General features: G+C 36.4%; 1 protein-coding gene across 2 annotated transcripts; it reads right to left on the reverse strand.

Annotated features, from left to right (window-relative positions):
* Positions 1-1,999: 1,999 nt before the first annotated feature.
* Positions 2,000-23,336, reverse strand: LOC120633881 (biotin--protein ligase). Of its 2 annotated transcripts, XM_039904263.1 has the most exons (15): positions 23,026-23,336; positions 21,838-22,097; positions 19,633-19,786; positions 18,204-19,074; positions 17,116-17,311; positions 16,337-16,461; positions 14,624-14,650; positions 12,978-13,110; positions 11,586-11,762; positions 8,084-8,269; positions 6,958-7,143; positions 5,770-5,876; positions 4,955-5,055; positions 4,003-4,219; positions 2,000-3,701 (listed from the first exon to the last, which is right to left on the reverse strand). In XM_039904263.1, the coding sequence occupies exons 1-15, from the start codon at positions 23,159-23,161 to the stop codon at positions 3,527-3,529; spliced, it is 3,051 nt and encodes a 1,016-aa protein (XP_039760197.1). In that variant the 5' UTR covers positions 23,162-23,336; the 3' UTR covers positions 2,000-3,526. The 2 variants fall into 2 exon arrangements, with proteins under 2 accessions (XP_039760197.1, XP_039760198.1); XM_039904264.1 differs by lacking the exon at positions 14,624-14,650.
* Between the last annotated feature and the right edge of the window lie 382 nt (positions 23,337-23,718).

The raw sequence follows: 23,718 nt of genomic DNA on the forward strand, positions 1-23,718 counted from the left end.
CCGAAGGTTGAGGACTTGGTCGAAATGCTAGATATATTTGTTTAATATATTTTTCACAAACTAGAGATAATAAGCGAAACATCTTCTATGCATTTTTAACTTCATTTTGATATACTTTTAAGTTGAACGCAAATTTCACACACTCCGAACGCAACACATTATTTAGTATTCAAAGAACGTTTCGTTAGGCAAGTGTGCAATGCACTTTCAACTTTATTTACTATGTCAACAATTTATACACATTTAGCTATGAGAGGATAAATTTTTAAACGTCAACAGCAACTAGGATATAATTAGGAAGCAGAGTAACTGAGGTAGATGCATACTAGTCAAAATCCTCGTTCAAAATATTTATATTTTTTAACACCCCGCGCCACTCAAGTTGAATCCGTGGCCAGTGACATTTAGTACGAGTTTTATATCTCTACAATGTTAATAGTTTTAGTAACTTTCGATACTAAGACTTCATCGTAAAATAAACCTTAATAACCATCGATATATAGAAGAAATCGATCTTTAAAAAAGGCACCGCGAGCCTTTGTAATAATAATAAAAAAAACCGGTTCTAAGTTTAGAAAAAAGTACATAAAGTTTGATTCATCCACGATATATCACACCATTGCTATAGCAAAACCACAAGAAAAAAGTGTGTTTTGGACAATTACCCTGTGCAAAGCTGCGAAAAGGTCTGATATCGAGACCGTAACCGACCGAATATCGACGAGAGGCAAAGTCAACAAGGTTTATAGATATATCACTGGTATCAGACTGTGCCCTTGTCAAACATGTTCCGAGTTAAACGGTTGTGCCTTTAAGGCTTATACCCAAAATAGTTGAAAAGAATAACCACACATCAATCGTACTAAGAGGTTAAAATGGACCTAAAAAGCAGAAGGTGAGTACCTTCTCTTAGTAGTGGGAAAATTAAGCGAAAAAATTAACATGGTCGAGTTTTCATACCCGTACTCAGATTTAAAGTTTATTACGACCAACGAAGTTTCAACTTTCGTTAACAAATGTACTTTTACGTGAATCAAAAAATAAATTAAATTTTTGTCACGACGAATTTATTAGTTGTGGGTGTTTAGTCTAGTCAGAAAGTCCGTAAATTGACCGAGCTACCTATGCACAGCATACAAATTGCGAAATACTCTCAATGTATGAGACAATAACTTTTAATTGACATAAACTAACGTCCGTTTTCTTTATTCAATCTGTAATCTGTTGAAAAGTTGCTTAGTAAAAGTTAAGGATTTGATAAAAATTGTATGGATTGTTTTGGCAATCACAACGTTGCTAAGTAATCAATCTATAGATTACGGATAGATTGAATATGAAAAATGGACACAAGTAAATAGCAAATCTCCTATCGCATGTCCGCATTAAAAACTTTATATAGATTTCGTAATCCAAAAGACAGTATTATGCACAGTATTATTAGATCATTTCTCATTATAATTATTACATAGAAAATATAACGATTAAAATTTGTATAAAAGTTAAGCCAATTATTAATACAAATAATTAATATTTAAGTAATATTTTAAAATCTTTCAACAGAAAATATTATTTATTCGAATGAAAACAAGAAAGATAAATCCGCCATGTCTTTAAAAGCTTTAAAATTCAACATTTTAATTAGTGCGAAAAGGAGATTTGTCACAACACCAATATACGTACACGTGTGTTATATATAGACATAAAACTAATTATATGACATATCCGATATATTTTATGACTTATGACCGCTGGCAGTGTTCAGCTTCGTTCCGAATTCTACGTGATATGATCTACTAGTATAAACAGTCACTAGACTACGATACTACGTTAACGATTTTATTACGATCAATTTTAATCTTTTTTAAGTCTTATGATATTACAAATCCAATATCGTGGCTTTAAAAATTTATTTTCGGAACACTTTATAACGCCTTACACGGCGACATGTCCATACAAAGGTTGTCGGCAGATTTATTACAATATTAATTGTTCTAAATCCTACACTATACTAGATATCGCTTTTTTTCCGCATTATTTACGTCTAAATCTGAACAAAATAAAATATCTGCAATTTGTAAATGGCGCCTATATTTTCCTTTAAAATTTTTAGTTAGTTTTTTTTTTTTTATTTGTGTGTTCATAATGATGAGAAAGCTATATCTACCTTAGTTTAGGATACAGCATAATAAATAGGAGAATGTTCTACCGATAACTTTTTTATGGAGTCAACTTAAGTTCCGGAAAGGGTTACCTTAAAACATTTACTTCCGGCGCAGTAATAATAAAATGCTGACAGTATATTTTTGATTAAGGCATAGTAAGATATGACGACATCAGATATCCACGCATATATAACGTCAGTTATCTTTACAAGCAGGACGGTTTCTTCCATATTCCAACCTTGCCCAAATCGTTTTAGATATTTTTTTCTAAGCTATTTTGGCTAAACATCGCAATGTGACAAGGTATACAACAATTCAATTCCACTTTTTGGACTATACAAATTTAATTAGACAGATCTAAAATTATGAGCAATACTTAGAAATATTCTCAGTAAGATAGAAATATTTTAGAACTGTCAGTTTTGTTACGAGATTTGTATACAGGTGATTTAGCAGTGCCATTAACTTATCTGTGAACTGGAGGAGGCAAACTAACCGTTTATATTAATTTCACAGAAATTACACAGAAATTTCACATAAACCATTCCACACTGGCCACATTTATAAGTTTTATTGTGACGGAAATACAATTTTTTTAAAGGGGAGTTGGTAAAGGCGAGTTTGCACAGGACGAAGTAATCTAAAAAAGTGCGGCCCTTAAAATGACACACGAGTTAATGTCATATGAAACAACAGTGTGGACAGACAATATCACAGTATAGATTTAGAAGCAGCTGATTAGAATATATTTTTATATACTGGGTGATAAATTTATACGCAATTTATTGAATTGATACCGCCACCTCACTGCACCGCTAACACTCGATATAGCATGCTTCTTAACACAACGCTGTTAATTTAATTTTATAAACATATTTTTATGTTTATTCTTTGTACCGTTGAATAGTATTGATGAGATTAACTGGGTCATTCTTTTATGATGAAAAAAGTCTCCGCATATAATCTAACCTAACCTATTTGGAGAAGCACCTAAAGTAAAAGAAGAAGTGGCAAATTCTCTACTTCACTTCATAAATGAGTTGGAAGTCACAGTGAATAAACGAATTTTACCTGGCTAAGTTTGTTGTGGGCTCTTCTTAGACCAGGGCGCGTTTGGAACTCCCGTAGATTTAGGTTTAAGTCGGTGAAACTTATCACCATCCCCTTACAATTAAGTAAACATATATGTATGAACGCTTCATAAGTGCCTGTGATAGGCATGAATAAAGAAATTTTAATTTGATTTTAACAAATCTTTACTAATTGGAGAAACTAAAGAAGTGTAGTCTGAAGAAGAAGTAGTATATTCTCGTCTTCACTTCACAAATGAGTTGATGGCAGTGTGAGCTACTTGCACCATGGATCTACAGTTTAGGGGCGATGAGTCCACTCATGATATCGAAAGTATTTCCATCCGGCGCGACACGTATTTCCCCGCTACTGGTTTTGACCAGCAGCCAGCCAGCCGAGTCCAGCCCACTGATAGTGCCCATCACTGGACTGCTGCTGTCGCTGCTTTGAACTCGAATTTCTTCATCACTATAAACGTAATTTTATTAATCAGTTTTTTTTAAGTGTTTTACCTACACTTGGAGGCTATATTAAATATCGTAGAACGACTCACGATACTTTAAAACAGATCCATTTTTAAAAAGTACACATAACCTTGAAGTTAAATTACTTAGCATTTAAAAAAAGATGTTCATGCAAGTGTCGCCCTTGTTCAAAATTGAAACTAATGGGAGAGACACACCACAGACAACACAGATTATAAATATTCCTTTTTTAGAATTGAATTTTAAAAAATCCGATTATGTTTGGAAAAAAATAATTATCCCACCTGTGTAGCCAATACTGGTAATACTGTTCGAGAAATGCATCAACGCCGCCGTCACTCTCTATATACTCCAAGATCCTCTCCAGTTGGGAGCAATATCGCGCGAGGAACTTCTCTATCGATATCGACGCCAGAGTCGTGCCGTGCGTCTTGTTGAAGTCTGCTATAATATCGTTCACGCACGTTGTTGGGACGCTGTTCGAAATGTTCACACCTGTGCCTGAGAGCGGAACATATAGTTTTAAAGTAATATTTAAGTCGAAATTCTTCGCCTATAAACAGAGCAAGACTTCGCATATAACATACATGTTTAACAAAGTACAGTCAAGTCTCCATCAACGTAAGGCCTTCATGTGCCTTACAGCGGCAACAGCGTACACCGCCAACAACGCACTTCAGACACAAGCATGGTGGAACGAACTCTTATAACAAAAGCTCTAGTACTACTAAATACAATTAGGCATTACTTTGCGGATATCATATTGGTAAAATTGTACAATTTTTTTGTTATTCCAATACAATTGAAACCTTATCTGCAATCTCGCGTGATAGTGAGCGATTATGAGGTCTAACATGTTAACGGCCTGTATTTCTTTTAATACTCCAATGTATTTTGGAGCTGACGCTTGGCTTCTGACATGGTGGACGGAAACCATTCATGAAAATTTTCTATTCGTTTTCCTATTTTATTAATGTGTGTGTGTGTGTGTGTGTGTGTGTGTGTGTGTGTGTGTGTGTGTGCGGTTGCGCGCGCGCTACTTTACCATATTCTAAGTATAATTACCATTATTTTAGTTTCCTAACCTAAGAGGGTCAGTTATTTTTAATAGACCAGCGCGAGCGCATGTTGAGCGATATAATAAGCGCGAATGTCTATTTATCGCTCAACATGATGGGAGAGTAGAACTGAGCCCACCTTGATTTGGGATATAAGAATTCATGATTATGTACTTACCTATATCAACGATAACATCGTTGCTGATACAATTGGCCGTAGTGATAGTACCGCCAATTTTCGTATCACGCCCGAAGTAAATGTCGTTAGGCCATTTTATTCTATAAGTAATGAAAAATATTTAATTTATTTAGTACCAAAAGAAGTGACATAATAATAAACAACAAATATGTGGACAAGGAAACACTTATCTGTTTAAGAGATCACTACTAGTAATCCTAGGCAATGGGAGAAATGAAGAAAAGGTACAAAATTAGAAAAATATAGCACTAAATCCAATGCCAGAAATAACAATAATTTTACACGGCACTTTACTGAAATATAATGTAATATAAAAAAAATATTATGGAAGTCAAGATGGAATGATATTGCTGCTTCCGACTGAAATTAAAAGTTCTGAAAGACTAACTGACATAAAGATTATATCTAAATTCCGATATAAAAGGGTCGTGTTTAAGTTATTCGTCTAAATTACAGTTTGTTTTTAATTGAAGCATCGTGCGGGAGAACTATTTTTATTACTATTATTAAATTCCTTGTATGTATACCACAACATTAACATATACAAAAATATAATAAAAACAGGAACATAAAGAAAGAAGTAGAATACAAGAAGCGGCCTTATCGCTCAATAGCGCAATCTCTGCCAGGAAACCTTTGAAGTATGAAATATGAGTGAATACCTGGATGATTTAGATTTACAAATGCACCCTGTAGGGGGCGCTGCGATTAGATTTCAGTTTTATTTTAATTTTTTGTGGCACGTCAAGGTCTGTCGGGCCGCTAGTAAAATAAAGATCCGTGGCATAATTTACCTTATATCAAGTTGATCGTACGCCGGATCCGAGCGTATGGCACGCACGGCTGCTAGCGCGGCCGCGTGTTGTACCAGCGGCAAAGTTGGGGAAACCTTCCGCCACACCTGCGAAAACCTTCTTCATCAACATCACGCCAACGTGCCTTTTTTTTGTATTCCGCTTCAAGTTAGCCCTTGACTGCAATCTCACCTAGTGGTAAATGTTGATGCAGTCTAAGATGGTAGCGGGCTAACCTGTTAGGGAGTATGGTAGTCATACCACTAATCGGTTTCTAAGCGACATAGCATCGGAACACTTCATCGCTTAGCGGTACGTCTTTGTCCCTAGAATAGACCTATGTCCAGCAGTGGACGTCTACTGGTTGAAAGTATGATATCAAACACTATTTTGTAATAAATTATTTCTATAAATTCTCAGCATTGCAGGTTGCCTCTTAAATATTTTCTAATGACAATGTGAGATGGTGATAACAAAAAGAACACCCGGCTAAGTTTGTTGGGCTTTTTCTTAGACCAGTGCGCGTTTGGAACCTTTGTAGCTTTAGTTTTAAGTTTACGATTGTAGTTATCGCCATCACTACTCACTGCTATATACGCATCCCTATCCCTACTAATATTATAAATGTCAATGTAAGTTTGTTTGTTACGCTTTCACGCAAAAACTACTTAACTGATCCTCATGAAACTTTGTACACATATTCTTGGAAGTGTTCGAAGTAATATAGGATATTTTTATCCCGACATTAAGCTCGGTTCCTTTGGGAGAGGGGATGAAAGTGTTTGACGAGTTTACACCATAACTCCGACAAATTATAACCGATTTAAATAAATATTTTTGTACTATAGAGGTTACAATAAGTGTTTAATTTTGCCCAAACTTTGTGTAGATCTGATGAATGTGGTTGGAGATAGAGGACAGAACTCCTCAGCGGACAGCAGCAAACCCCTCATTTAAGGCTTAGCGATACTGAATACTTAAAATTAAAAATTTTAAGTATTGAGTATAGCTAAGTTTAAAACTTCGACTAAATTGAATGCCACATCAAAAAACAAATCAAACGCAGACGAAGTCGCGGGCAACTGCTAGTTTTGTATATAATCAACGAATCAAAAGTGCCAACTATGTGCCTATTTGAATAAAGAAATATTTGACTTTGACTTTGACATTCTTCGCAGCAGCACCTACCTGCAAGGACATGGCAGCCTGTCCCGGGGTAGTGATCCACTGGTTGCCACCCCTGCCCCGGGCGGCCGCCTGCCTGCGCGCCACGGCACCCACCCCGTGCGCGAGGGGGGCGCTCATCACCGCCAGGGTGGTTGACATCACATCCGCGTAGATCACCACCCGACCCAGGTGGGTTGATGTTAGATTCTATAAGGCATCATTTTTATCATTAACACATTGTACCTATTTATTTAGTTATTTTTACATCTTGTTAGTACGGCAGGGCCAAGTGGCCCTACACTAACTAGTCGGAACTATATAATTCAAATCACACAAATGAATAAAAGATGCTATTAATATAGCGTACTAGAGTTATACTCTGCGAATATTGAAGTAAAGATCATGTTCTCAGAGTACCTCAACAATTTACGGAACAATGCTGTCCACCCGTCATTGAATAGATTCCATTGAGCATTGCTGTCCAAGAGCGCGTTTAATGACGACAATTAACGCGGTATAGGTTCGTGCAACAGTGTTACAAGAAGGGACCACAAACAATTTGTTTTTGTTGTTGTTTGGTACGTATACAAAATGGTGTACACAGTTGGTTATGAAGATCTGGAGCATCGTCGTCTCCGTGTAAGATTCGGCACATTACTTTTAGTTAGTCGGAAGTCCGTCTGACCTCCAAGGAGTTGAATCCTAAGCAACCTAGCATACATGCTGTCCGGGAACGAACTAGCGATAATTTAAGGGAGTCTTCTACAACTCATCAAAATGATAAAACCACCCACTAATAAACCCCCCACCCGAGACAGGCATAACAATTTTGTGTACTTTTTTTGTGTATGTGCATACAGAAAATGTTATATCTTAAAAGTCAGTTTTGAAATCATCTTCTTCAATTTCGGTTACACAAATATCGTATCCCCCGATTGTAATTTCTTTTTTGTCCACTTCCAATGACATAAGGAAAAGGAGAAGTTTTCCCCATTTAAAATTAGGTACATACACGCATATTATTTGAATTTTAAGTATTTTTATCCGTTCGCGAGGTGGATGAAACTTCGGGAGTAGGTAAAAATTCCTGCCCGAGCAGGTTAATTTATATGATGAATTGATAAAAGAAAGGTAATAGAATACTCACATCAAAATATTCAACAGTCGAGAAATGTTCAGGACACTCATACAAATAAACAGGTAGGAAGGATTCAGAGGGGGGTTCGATAGCGGCTTCGTTCCTCATACACCAGTGTATGGTCAAGTCAGCGAGTTTCTGCACGCGCTTTCCATCGACCGCTTTACACCACTCCTCCACTAGCGACATTTTTTGCTAAAAAGACAAGAAACGGTTATATTTTGGTCATGTTTCAAGAAAATGGTTATTTTTTATCCGAAAATGTGTTTGTTAGTTTATTTGTTTTGTGTGTCTGTTTTTAATAAAAATCAAATTCAAAATTATGAATTTGAATTTAATTGAAGCGTAAAGGACCCACAAAAAACACACAAAACAAACAAACTAGCGCACTTTCGGAAAAAAGGTTATATTTTGCTCAAGTTTCAAGAAAATCGTTTTTTTTTTCGAGCGTGTTTGTTTCCTTATTTTGTGTGTTTGTTTGTCGTTCTTTAACTAAGCAAAGAATCAACTTAATTTTGGCATAGAGTTAGTTGAAAGGAGAGTAACATATTACCCTAAGACTTAGGTATTAAGCCTCTAATGCGGGTAACCGAAACACCGAAACACAGCATTGCAACAATGCTGATTGGCGGCAGAAAGAAGCAAGGCGGTAGTACTTCCCCGCCAGCAACTGAGCTCTCTTACTGTCTGTCTCTCCTACTACTAATTTTTTAATGTTTGCAAAATCTTCTATTTTAGAATGGTGTACGTGTAGTAAACTCTAGTTTATTTATTATTTGTTTTTTACTAATATTTTTTAACAAAAAGTACCGGCAAAAATTTTTACCACAGACAAAATTGTATGGTATAGTTGATTTTAAATGCTTCCAACAGCGTTTCGGTGGTGCGTAGACTATAGTGTTTTAATAAGGCTTATCAATTATTAGTTAAATAGTAAAAATTTATACAAAGTAATAAAGCCTTTAAGAACAATGGTGAAAAACACATTGGCAACACCTAACCCGGGTCCATGCGTTAGGAAAAATATGATATTATTTTGTAGACCGTGACCGCATTTCTACGTCTACCGTGTACTTGCATAACAACAAGGAACGACAGATTGTTGTTGAATGTTGTTAAGGAGCACACAAAATACGAAAACTTGCATCGACATTTGAACATGGATGGATGGCTATAATTGGGTGTTACCTATTTGATATGTTTCTGTATTGAAGTATCTTGCGTTAAGAAAACGTGCTACAATAGAGAACTTAAATACGTTAATATCTATTTTTCAAAGGCTAGCCAAACTTACACCAAGCACTTAAAAATTTAAAACTAATATTGCTCAATGATATATTTATAGTTCAAAAATATGTACATTGGATATATAAAAAAAATATAAGTTTAGCATAAATAATGAATGTATACAAAATGCGAGACTTACTGACAAACGTTTAATTATGACAAATACATGCAGGACGATGTAAGCGTTGGCTTTCGCAATAAGCATATATGCACACAAAAATATAGAGATTCCAAGAAAGTATATTGTTTGGATGAAATTCCACCCAACAACAACACAGTCGCAGCTGACATTGTTGTTTTGAAACACTTGATTGCCTACTGTCGTTGTCTTTATATTGTTTAATTAATTTTGTAATTGGAGCAATTTTTGTTTCTATTATAAAGAGTTAGTTGAAATGATCATGCTGCGAATCTATCTGTCTTATTTAAATGAGTTTCACATTATATGTCTTAAAATGTTGATCAACAACACCAACATTTCTGGCAAAAGTGTAACTTTTGAAAGCAGAAAACTTTAGTATTTTCTAAAAGTGATTTTTTGATGGGTAGTTCGCGACAGTACTGTGAAATTGATACGCGAGAATACTGTGAAATTTAGGTAAAATCACTTTATTTTCATTTCTATATTAATAGGTTCTAAAAAATCGAAAGAGATTTCTACTTCAAAAAATCTTGAAATCTCGTTGTAGCACAAGCAATAAAGTAGCGAGCGTTCGCTCACCGGGCATCACACCGTCACGTGGCCCGGCGCGCCCGTCGGCACCGCCCAGCCGCCCTAACAAACACCCACTGTTAGTGACACCCACCACCCACCGTTGATGCAACTAGGACATTGTGACTTATCGTAATGGGAACAAGATTTATTTTAGAAACAATTACCACAAGGCCACAGACTTTGCGCGAACACTTAGTAAAGTCCCAGAAAACCAATGTTTAGAAACATGTGCTCCTAGTACTTTTTGTAGCGGATCAACTGCATTTTATATTACCAATTCACACAGTTTCCTCTACTCGAAATCGAATTTTCATTTCACCAACTATAAAACCACGTACTTCTTTTACTGAGTATATAACAATTCACCGCACGCGTCATCATGGTGATTCTACACTCTTGTTATTGTCATGTCGCTTATCGCTAATGCAAAAGTTGTGGCCTTGTTGATCTAGTCTAAAATAAAGCTCAAACACTTCAGTTTACTGCCACCATGGATATATAATATGGTGTGATTTATGACTATGATAATACCTGAACTTGTAACCAACCATTCAACATGAAATCAATTAATTGTTGAATCTAAACCATCGAAGAAAATATTACTTCATTCAAAATACCATTTTCTATTTGAATGTTTGGTTGGAAACCGTTCATGATATTAAAATATCGATCGTAGTACGTGCAATTCGGTTTACTGTGTGATAGACAAGATCTCTGAAGACATCTTAACGAAGAAATATGATAGTTTTTTGCCTGTTTCTAGAACGACGTTCAAACATCAGATAGAAAATAGTACAATGATGGCAAAATATTCGATCAAAAAAATTTCAGCACGAATTCAATAAAACCTTAGTATTATGGTTTGCCACCATTTATTCGCACCCAACGCGACGTGTAAAAAGCACGCTTTAGGCCTTTACACACAACCCGATCAAGACTATTTAGTTCGGTTTGTTGTCGATGGACACAGATGCTCGGTGTGTATTTGGACAACGATTTTAAAATGGAATGGCGTCGGATGTTGTATACGTCGTGTCGGATAGTGTGTTTCTACCATAATGGAACGGGAATAGGTTACAATTGGTTGTTTATGTGTGGGTCTATACTCATTAATATTTTAGTGCTTTAATACCAGATGACGGTGTTTCTAGAAGCTCCTAAATTATTCAACAAAGGATTATCATGTCCAATATTACTAATATACGCATGACAACTATATCAATTGACTATACCTTAAATTATTAAGACGTTATATTTTAATATCATTAATCGAGATCAAAAATCATAAAGCCCCGCATGCTTTATAAAAAGTATCCTGAAATTAGACTTCGGGAAAAGATATGTTAAAAAATGTTTCACACATCGATACGTCATTTAAACTTCAAATCGAAGCAGTGAATCGGTATATAATATTAAAATAGAAACGTCATAATCCAGCAATAGCTACCATGACACAAAAATGGCGATGCGACATGATAAGATCACTAATTCATAGTGTGCTTCTCTCACCACGTGGTTGCCGAGGAAATATCCTCTAGTATATTCCAATTGAGTCAGTTCCTTTGTATCTTTCACATGGAGGCCTAGAATATCTCCTAAGATTTTGTGTAAGATTTCCAATCTGGCTTCGTTACTTCTCACGCCCTCTTCCCGCAGGTAGTCGCAAGGATCGGCTTCGAGGTGTATCTGGAACAATGAAGTGTAACAAGACTTTAAGTTAGCCCTTGACAGCAATCTCACCTGGGGGTGACCTTATGATGCAGTCTAAGATGATAGCGGGCTAACCTGTTAGGGAGTATAGTAGTCATACCCCTAATCGGTTTCCAGGCGACATAGCACCGGAACACTAAATCGCTGAGCGGCACGTCTATGTCGGCAGTGTGGTAACTAGCCACGGCCAAAGCCAGACCAGACCAGAGAAAATTCAGAAATTATAAATTCCCAAATTCCCTTGCCGGGATCAAACTGGGCCCTCCTGCTTAAATTCACAGCGCTCACCGTTGCGCCAGGGAGGTCGTGACAAGGTCGTTTCAAGGCTAATGAAACGATTACGACTGACATGTGACTGATTCGGGAATTAATGTAAATAAATATAAATTCAGTCGTAGTCAATCACATGGTTTATCAGCCTCAGCCTATAACTGTTAGAGCAAGTACTTGTTCTCTAATGGAGAAGAAGTGGATCTGTCAGAGAAAGCTGGAGAATACCAACACATTGCTCCAATACCATTTTGTGGACTTTTGTGGCTTAGTAATAACAACCGAGACGTCGGTCGGTCGCTTTTCGAAGCGCTTTTGGGTTGGTTTATTCCAGGCTGGTACTAATATTTTTTACGCATAAAAACAGTTCTGCCTTTCTGATGAAAAGAGGCGACTTTTTGACATGTTGCTAATAATGAGTTTGCTAATTTTCCCTTGCCTTTTTTTAGCACGGCAGAATGATTGTACCTTTGCTGTAACGATCACAATCGAAGCGCCTTTAGGGGTAAAGGATCGAATAGAATTTCACTTAACCTATCGGCAGATATCACGTAAAATTACGTCTACGTTTCTTTACAAGAAACATTATTTTTAAGAGAGAGTACACTAAAATGTACTCTCTCTTAAAAAGAATCAGTGGAATTTCACTGATTCAAAAAAAAAACAACGTAATGAAGCACAGATTAAGCTTCAGAGTTTTGTGAATTTTTCTATTAGGCAATTAATTAAGTGAGGTGATTTTGGCGATTTTTCGATACCCCTTGGTGAAATGTCTTGAGATTTTGCTTGACCTCTTCCCCCTCACCTAATCTCACGTGGGATTTTTCTTATTTCATAATCGGTACGTTTAATAAAAAGAAGTTAAGCCTAGAAACTAGAAGATGATATGAAATACTATAAATTAGAATATTAAAAGCTTACCTGCGAAAATATCGCGACGCCGTTATTGGTGAGGTCGGTGGCCTGCAGTAACGACGGAGTACGCCAAGTCTCTTCAGATGCCAGCACTTGGATGTCGAGCTCGTGGCCCGGGTGCCCAGTGTATTTCGATGGCCTAGTCAACATTATTTATTCGTCCAATCAAATGCCCTAGCACCGAACTTTGAGCTTGCGCTATTGACTAAAATGTAGTTTTAGCAAACGCAGGCAATAAACTCAGCCAGTAACGGATAGTCTCAAGTTCGGTGGTTAGTGGGCAATTATTATCATCAGAGACAGTCAGTGAAAAATATTATTTTAAGGCTTGTTACTGTAAAACTTAATTATCCAAAATAGCTATTTTGATTATTTTAAATTATAAAAAGAAAATTACTAGTAATTCCTGGTATTTTTAGGCAAAACATAAAAAAAATTACAGTTTGTACATGCCATTTTAAATTTGATAAAAAGTCTACATGGTGGCCAAATAATTCTATGTTAAATACCTACATCAAGCAATAAACAACATAAAAGCTTTAACTATAGATCAATAATTTTATATATATTCTATTTAAACAATTAGAAACAAATAAAGTAGCTCATCTATCAAAATTCCACACACAATTATTTATGTTCAAAAACTCTCCTCCATTAGTTGATATTCGGTTTCAAATTTTTTGTTCTGGGAATACTCGAGTCCCCGACATAGCTAAAAGAGTTCTAGTTCTGTAGAAACCGATGGACGGTGGGCTCGAAGTTGCGGGATTGAAGTCGCCGCAACGGAGAACACAGCGTTGAGACGCCTCACTAAGTAGAAGAACTCGAACGAAAGAGACAACGTAGGGAGTTGCTTTGCATAACATTCCTACAAAGAACCTACATATATCCAGCGATGGGCTTTTTTGGTTTGATGGTTCTGAAGATGATGATGAATGATATTATATTGATTGTTTGGGATGGCTAAGGACCACCCAAATACTATTCACAGTTTGGGCGCAAAGCCTCGCTGCAGTAGAATCAAATAGGCTTGAGTTTGTTAATATTTTTAAATGGCTCATATCATTTTGTTGTTCGAATGGAATTTCAAAGATCAATAGGAACAATGTGAAATCTAGCAAAAAAAATCGCAACATCGACAACGTAAAGAACGCATTATAGCGGCATTTTTAGATCGCACATTACAAGAACAGCCCTCTCGCTTCAAGCTGTGATATCGTTATAAGTCTGACATTAAGATTTGGCAGGCCCTAAAAACCCGCATTGGAGCAGCGTGATGGGTCTATGCTCTAAAACCGTCTCTTCTATGGCGAGCTCTGCACCCAGCAGTGAGACGTTAATAGACTGCGTATGATGAAGTGTAACCGGCTAACTTTCGACTAACTATCGAGAGTGTCAGAATGTCTATCATTAAAGATTTTAATTTTCATAAATAAAGTCATCAAAATGCGTTGGCAGTATCGGAAGAGTCAAAAAATTCTGCACATGCGGTATTGCTGCGGACGCTGTTCTTGTATAAAAAAATGCGTTGAATATATAATGAGGCTTTTGTGGCACATTAACGTCTAGTAATGTGCGATCTGCTTCAGGCAACATAATAAGCCAGTGCCTGCATACATTATACTTGAAATAAGGGTGTAAATTTTGCGTACCAACACATATTAGCGTCCTGACTGGCTCTGGAAAACCAATCACCAATATTACACTTTGGCTAATAGAATAGAGTAAATATACAAGAGTTATAGGTACAGTACGCCCCATCAGAGTTGAAAAGATGGCACCCACTGTTTGATTGGCGGTTTATGTGAAGCAACCTGTCATAGCAGAAACAGCTCATGTGATTATCGTAAGAAGACAGACGTAGAGAAAAAAGCTTCTTAACTATCAATAAGTAAAAGTGCGACGAACGATCTTCAAATACATATCCATTTGTTATTCCCATTTGTTGTTTTGCTTTGTAGTTTACTTTCGAAGTAGGTTTTAAGATCTCTTTGATGCTGTTTCTCAACCGCAGTTACAAAATGTTATAAAACATTTTTTTCGATTTAGTGACAATGTAACATTTTGTTAAATTTTCTTTGGATTTTTTGCGTTTTCAACGCTCCCGCTGATGTTTGAATAATGTTTTGCAAAACAAGTATACAACGTGTAAATGAAAACTGAAATAATACTTTAGAGGCTGTAAAGGTATGTACATTATTTACTGTCTTTGAAACTTAACTGAAAAACCGAAACGCTTATAGTTTTTGAGTAAACCATTGCCATAGTTTTCACTGAAAGAAATCAGATACAGCCCTAACATCACACGCAAAAGTAAAATCAAGTGACTCATGTCACTTAATTAGGTACACGTCGCGTAGGTTAGGTATTATGCACGTGTCGGTCTTTATCTTCAATAGGGTTGTCATGAGTAAACACTGAGGTTTTGAGTTTGTATGGGAAAATAAATATGTTTCTTTTGATTTAATATTTTTACAGGGTGATATTCCTTATAAAATAAACTTATGCACACTTCAACAGTATTCCATATTTCCGTTACACGTTGTGTCATAATAGTAGAACCATTAAGGTTGATTTTCGATTAGTGTAGATAGATTACATTCAATTATGTACTCTATCTGCAGATGCTTGTGCTGCATTTTAGTATTTTGCTTCTGTGGGATGTAACCCCTCGCGTGTTTTAGACAAAGTTGGAGGAATTAAATACGACAGTTTTCATTCCAGAGGTTATCTGCCTAATGAAAAATAATGATACAGATAGGCCATGCAACCGCAGTGGAAACACTTTAGGCACACACATAAAATACATTATGCCCGTTTTCACTAACGAGAAACAAGGCTATGCCTAAATACGAAACGCCTAATCTAAGGAGATTCTTAGACATACATAAACCGCACACCAATAGTTATTACCTAAGAGTTGGTGAATCGAATGCTCATGATTTATACGATGCCTTTGTTCAGTGACGGGCAATAAGCTTCTAATTGAATACCTCGTTTTTGCTACAAGTTTTACGCTGTTTCAACTCTCATGACGCGTACTGTATATTCAAGTCTATGATAATATATTATTTTTAGGTCAACATCCTATTAGCACGTTTTAAGATAAGCAGTGCACCGCTAATTGAGTGTGAACTAACATATAACCACACAAGAGTTTCGCAATCGCGTAAATTAGCATCCTTAAATTAAAAAGACACATAAATTAGGAAGAAAACATTGATTTCGACATGAGAAAGCACACTCAAAGTATTTCAAAAGTTCCTCAAAGGATAAGACATCTCAAACTTATATAGCAGCAATAAATTAATCAATACAAACATATTCGTTTAAATCTTTTAACAAATATTATTAAATGTACTCACTGTCTATCACTCTCTGTTGAAAACTGTTTTTTAGCAGGCGATGCTTGGTAGCAGAAGATATGATGCTTCATTTTAACTGACTTCCATTTGTCGTAGGAGAATTGCACTACCTCATTTTCCCTTATCTGTAACATATATCGGTAACTTTAGTTCTCTTTCGGTTCTCCCCTTTTCTGATTTGATGAAGTAGAGACACTCCGAGCATAGCTCTCACCGTGGCTTGCCGAGTAACATTAAAGTATAAAGTCATCATCATCATTACAACCCGATATCAGCAGACTACAGAGCACGGGTCTCTTCCCACAATGAGAAGCGGTTAAGGCCGTAGTCCACCACACTGGCCCAGTGCTGATTCGATTCCCAGTCAGTTTGGAACATCGTCGCAAGGTTGCCTGCCTTTCGGTGTTCTATAGGATATATTTCGGAGAGTGTGCTCAAGAACTATGTGATCCATTTCCCCCCTCGCCTCATTTACCATCGAACCGCGAGGCACCGTAAGGATCTGCATCCCTACGTGGTCGATATACCGCGGACGCGTTCGTTTCTGATCCGCACCGCTAGGATCTGGAGTGCTCTTCCAGCTTCCATTTTCCCCAGTTCTTACAATATGAGTACCTTCAAATCAAGATTGAATAGGCATCTTCTATCTCAGCGCTTCATCAGGTGTGATTGCAGTCAAGCGCTCGTCTATAAACATAAAAAAAAAGTCGCCCAGAACTTAAGGACGGAGACCCGCTATCACCGCTTCAAAAACAAGACGTTCACTGTAATTCAGTTACCTCAGCAGTCTTATAATGCGGCAACACAGTGTGCAAGAGATCGGAGCAGAGAGCCAGTAATCTTCCTCCGTCCAGGAGATGAGCCAGCAACAACGGCGCGGCTCTGCCAGCACAGCCCGCAACGGCTACTAGTGCCGCTCTGCCCCGCCAAGCGCCTGCGCAAAGGGCTTCTCGCGTCACACTGTAAACTGTGTACCTGGAAGGGGAACGTCATCATTGCCGAACTTCTCTCCCGCAGCTAAGAACAGCACGGTTATCATGGGCAGGAGACAATTATCTCCCCAAGTAAAGAATAAAAATGTATCTTCTTTCTGACAAGAGATATAATTAACGTGTCCACCTACTGATGCACGGGAACATGGAATAGGAGAAGTTTACCCCCGTTTATTATTAAACTTGTATCTTTTCCCCGGGGATATTATTGTCTCCTGCTCATGCTAGCCATGCAGGTGAGATTGCAGTCAAGGACTAACTTGTAGTGGAATAAAATAATTAAAAAACTCCCTTATTACCATCGTTCTTAAAATGCCAATGTTGTATCCTTCATTGGGATTTTCAAATCTCCTGAATAATTGACTATGCCTATTAATAACCGGAGCTAATAAATAAATAAATATACTACGACAATACACACATCGCCATCTAGCCCCAATGTAAGCATAGCTTGTGTTATGGGTACTAAGATGACTGATGAATAATTATATGAATAATATACATAAATACTTATTATATATAGATTAACACCCAGAAACTGAAAAACATTCATGTACGTCACACAAACATTGTCCAGTTGTGGGAATCGAACCCACAGCATTGGCTCAGAAAGCAGGGTCGCTGCCCACTGCGCCAATCGGCCGTCAAACTACTAGTTCAATGGCAGTTTTGAGAGTTTTAAAAAAAGAGCTAAAACTCTTCACTGTCTCACTTTATTGGTCCAATATAAATGTCTTAACCCTTACAGGGTAACCTGCTACCACCATAGACTGCAATATACCACCACTGCATTGAACAAGGTAGGCATTGTAGCGGAATAATAATATTAAAACAAATCTTGTAATTAAAGTAGCAAATAACAAGATATTACTTACCTATCGCAATCTAATACTTTTTTCAGAGATGCTTCTAAATTATCTCTAGCTACTATACTATCTGCATAGATTAATACATTTGGGGATTTAGTATTCACTAATGGACGGGAACTTTTCGTAGATTTTGGTGTCATTTGAGAAGGCGAACTCTTTGGCGTTTCCTCTTTTATTTGAGAAGTCGTCTCCATTTGACTTTGCGGCCTTTTTGGGGCGGTTGTGCTGACGACTCTTTTATGAGTTGTTATCGATTTTATTTGACTCGATATGTTGAGCAATGAAGAGGAGAGTTGACTTGTTCCCTTCTTCAAATCCAATTTAAGGCTAGACTTCTTTGGTGTTATATTGTGTTGTATTTCGACAGTCACATTTTCGACAACTAATTCCCCACCTTCAGGAACTACAAGTTTCCTTTCTGGTGATTTGCCTAGACCTTTTTCAGGAGACTTTCTTTGTTTCCTTTCTGGCGATCTATGTATTATACTTTCAGTAATTGTTTCTGTTAATTTTACTGGTGACTTCATTGGCGACGTTTTTGGGGGTATCACCTCAATCTCAACTGGTTTCGAGATCTCTGGCTCATCTTCATCGGCAGAGAGAGATTTGGTTGTGATCGTACTAACATCGGTGAGGGTAACATTTCTTCTACCTACAGGAGTTGTATCAAGAACTTGGTCACTCCCGCCATTCATTTCGACGCCATTTCTTCTTTCCGACTTAATATCAACTACTTTGGATAACTTTCTTAGAAGGGCGGCATGAATTGGCCACTGGAATTCTTCGTGTGATTGTTTTAAACTATGCTGTATTTCGCTCCGAAGCCCTCTCATCGAGAGGTCCGTTGCTTTATTTGGTTCTCCCGATATTTGAACAGCTAAAAGTAAAATATGTTTAATTATTATTATTTATTTATTTATTTATAAATATACATAAAAGAGTATTTCTTTAGCAATAGTTTATTTACCACTTTAGTTTATCGTATCCTAGGAAAACCAGTTCTTCTCCAATGGACCAAGCATATGGCCTTATGGTAAGTAAAAAGCCTTAAAATCAGGGCAACAATTCGCAGGGCATGCCAGGAACATGTCCTACGAAGTGCCAAACTGTGTCCTTCAAAGCAGAGGCGTAGGTGTTAAGCGTCACCATGCCCTTCAGACCGGAATAAAGCAATACTTAGCGGATCTAAATTACAGACTATTTATAGATTATTGAAATAGCAATCAATATGAGACAGAAAAAATATTTCACTACTACATATAATATGCATAAGAAAGGTATTTTCATACCTACTGCTTGTATTATATATACTTATTAAAATGTTTTAATGCACAACATAATAATTTAGATAAGTTAATAAATACTGGACTCATGCCAGCCCTAGCACAATCTTGTTCAAATATGCAACATGCAAATGTTGTGGATCAATACATACTTTGTATTCTTACAACTGGTAATTTGTGATCAATAATAAACTCTCCGCCAACAAACTGAAAGCCAACCACACTTAGATTTTCAATGTTTGTTTTCAATACGATTGCCAGGTGAGATCCTGCTTTCCAAGCTACAGGTTGTCCCATTGATTCAAGCTAAAAAAACAATTTACTATTAATTAGGAATTATGCCAAACTCCAATAGTTTATTATAATAATAATAATAATCTAAAATCCCTATAGTTGAAATCATCCCTATAGTTATATCAGCAAATGGTTTAATCCCAGTTAGCCTAGCACACCATCTAAGGCGACTGGGGTTCAATTCACTGGCAGCCAAGATGCAGAAAGTGGTGTTGCTGGACTCGGCAAGGATAGTCCGCCGATTCTTTACTCTGTCGCCCTGACCCGGCCGTCTGGTCTCCCCTGCCGGGGTGTAATCCTCCGCCCGGTGCAAATATGTATTTATGTAATGTATATTTAATTGTATTAATCTCTATGTATCTAAGTAAGAATATTAATGTTGTTTTGGCTCATTTTATGTATTTATTTTGTACACGGGCGTGAGAGTAAATCTCGAATAATAATAAATATACTATAGTCGTAAAAATGTAATAGGCCCGTTTTGACATTTGTGCAATACCATAGAATGTAACTTGGAACGAAACTGAAAGAAACAATAAAATAAAAATCAATTACATACAGTGTTTTAAAAAATACGTAAATTTTTTTGGGACGTTAAATAATATGAAAGAATATATCGCGAGTATTCTTTTTGCGCTTACTTCATAGTAGCATGCAATTAATAATTGTTGCGAAACGTTCCGAAAACAGTTACGTTCAGCCAGTCACGCGTATTGGTTGTTAAGTTAAAGGAATACTTTGAACGAACGAACACTTTACAATACATAATAATATCAATCAAGTACTGATACAAACTTGAATTGATTTATCGTGAGTATCGAGTCCCGAGTCTTATGGTTCCATAACTAGTTACGTCGACAATTGTCAAAACGGGCCTATTACATTTTTACGACTATACGACAATACACACATCGCCATCTAGCCCCAAAGTAAGCGTAGCTTGTGTTATGGGTACTAAGATGACAGATGAATATTTTTATGAATAATATACATAAATATTTATAATAAACAAATAAACACCCAGACACTGAAAAACATTTATGTTCATCATACAAACATTTCCGAATGTGGGAATCGAACCCCACAGCCTTGACTCAGAAAGCAGGGACGCTGCCCACTGCACCAAACGGCCGTGAAATATATACCATACTTTATGGCTTAAATCCAAATCTTCCAAATAGGTTTTATTGAAACTGCAGAAAATATACTTGTTCAGTAACAGCATGGCCATAGTTCAATTATAAACAGTAGACATACTATGTCATTACAGTTGCATTTCATTCAACATTACATAATCAGGGATATAAATAAACCAACTGATTGACTGAAGTCTGTTACATGACAAGGTTTATATCTAGTTTATATAATTGCATAGATTGCAAAGATTATAATACAAATCAATTTATTTCTATTTTGCAATAACATCCTCAGAGACTGTTCATAGATGATTACTGTTTTTGTTAACCTAATATTTAAAGTGCATTTCATTTCAGAATGAGAAGGTAAGCCCTTCTCATTTTGAAATGAAGGTTCAGGGCCATCATGCTAGCCAAGCGTGGAATGGTAGACTTCACACTTTTTAGAAAATTATGGAGAATGCTCAGGTATGCAGGTTTTCTCACAAGCAGGCATTATGTTGCAGATTTCCATGATATATAATGTAAATTAAGGTTAATTTGCTTAACTCTGCGAAAAGCAGGAGAAGTGGTCACTTAACAATTATTTATAATAAACTCAACATCTCCAGATTGCTCCGTCAGTTTTGGAGCGCGAAACGTGAGTAGAGGGTACATTGCCAAAGATCTGTTTGGTGTTGTGTATAAAGATTGAAGAAATTATAAATTACATTATAGAGATTCTCCTGCTTTTCGCAAATTAAGCTTAATTTTCATAATTTCTCACAATGTTTTAATTCACTGTTGAAGCAAGAGATATTTAAATATGCTGTTAATCACACTCAGCCCCTTACAAATCGAAGCTGAAGCCTTCCTACTTCCCACTAGTCTATTACTGCTTCCCGCATTTAATTACTGCTCTTTAAATTATAACATAGTTTTCCTTACTGTAACAATGTCATGATAGGAGCTCTCTTCATGTGGTTCCATTTCACACTCAAATAATACTTCAACATTAAGATCAGCTTCAGATGAGAAGTCCCTTGAGCCCAAAGGTAGACCAGTGGCACATGACACCCAGTCATTAACTTCTATACACTGTGTAGGCTTCATGCTACATATCCTAGATGCATTGGTATAGTCAAGCAGATCACACAAGTATGCATTCTTTGGATTGATACATAACTTTGAACTGAGTGTTGGGGTTTCTGAAAATTTTAATCATGATAATAGGAATTGCTTAAGAAATTATTCTTATTAATTTTTTATCTGGTTATTGTAACTATTTTATAGTCCAAATTAACTTTTATATGAAGTTATATCAATAATAGCAATAGCCTATATAAGTACACTGCTGGACTAAAGCCTCGCCTAACAGAAGGGTTTGCCCGTAACCTCATTGGGCAGACTGATTTGTGATTCCAGTAGGTAGCAGTAGTCCAGAGGATACTCTTGCCCTACCTTAGTCACCTCATACTACACCCACAGGAAAGGAGTTGACAAAGACAGTGTTGGTGACAGCTGTTTTCTGATCTGCCATCACTACACAACTTCATGAAATTACTGTTAATTAATATTGTAAAATGTAGCTGATTTAGCTGGTACCTGAGAGTATAACACAAATTGAAGTTTATATCAATTCTAGTAATAGATCTTCTGTCCCTGGGACTGTCTCCATACTTGTTAGGCATGAAACATTTGTTGTAAATGTATTCTATTAACACCAACAATATCTTTAAGCCATCATCTAATGTTGAAGTAATGAACATCTTAGAACAGATTTTTAGATTGAAAGTTTCAGAACTGGCAAGATTGGAACCAGCATCTCTCCATCATTAATATATGTATTTAAAATGTATACATCTGGCATTTCTAACTATTAAAAAAATACAACTTGATGAAATTACAGGTATCCATAGATACAATGTTGATACAGCCTAGTGTTAAATAATGTTATTTCATAGTTATGTAATGCAACCTCAGTCCATGTGGATTTTGTATTACTTTTTAGTGTTATCTTGATCCAAGCTTTCTTATTTATCCCAAATCACGCTGATATCAGAAAGTGACCTTTACCTACCTTTACCAGAGTCTACATAATACATGTAATACGTTGAACACACAATAATCACTCACCTGCAGCATTTTCAGGTACTTTGCAGAACGCGACACTAGTATTACCACTGAGAAATTCCAAAAGACGCGCTCTAAACGAACGTATTCGCCAGGTCTTAATGAAAGTCATAGCAATGTAAATTGGCGTAAAAAGCATAATTACTGTTTCACTTTACACTGGCGTCCGTTAGACAAAATTTCTTCTCATTATAACAAGTTTATACAATAATAAATCCAATAAAAATCAAACCTTACTCGCTGTTCGATTATTGATTCTAAAGTACGTGCTATCTTAACATGATATAATCCAATAACTGATGATAAAATAGGAAAATAGAGTTGCTATTATAAAAATTAATACCCATTCACTTATATTTTGATTATTACACTTAAATACCAATCTTCATATTCATTAGAAAAAATAAATTAGAAAACCGAAAACCCCGATAAATTTCGCACTTCGCCGACCGAGATTCTAAACTAGAATGTCAAATGTCATAAATGACATAAGTCAAACGAAGTGACGGATACGTTCCATTTATGCATTCTTTAATCATCGTCGTCATTGCTCCTACTAAACTTTTTAGTATAAAAACGTTTATCAAATAATATTATAATAGCACTTTTATGTTTTAATTTTACTATTATTACATGAATATTATAAAAAGAATATATAATCACTGTAAACACTACTTAGAAGTGTGTTGAATGCTA

This window comes from Pararge aegeria, chromosome 22, assembly GCF_905163445.1.
Source record: "Pararge aegeria chromosome 22, ilParAegt1.1, whole genome shotgun sequence".
Taxonomy (NCBI): Eukaryota; Metazoa; Arthropoda; class Insecta; order Lepidoptera; family Nymphalidae; genus Pararge; species Pararge aegeria.

Coding starts and splice junctions, on each gene's coding strand:
- LOC120633881 (XM_039904263.1), bottom strand. CDS start 23,161: ATGCTTTTTACGCCAATTTACATTGCTATGACTTTCATTAAGACCTGG. Junction 22,098..23,025: donor AGTACCTGAAAATGCTGCAG/GTGAGTGATTAT, acceptor TAAAATTTTCAG/AAACCCCAACACTCAGTTCA. Junction 7,144..8,083: donor CGACTGTTGAATATTTTGAT/GTGAGTATTCTA, acceptor GATGCCTTATAG/AATCTAACATCAACCCACCT.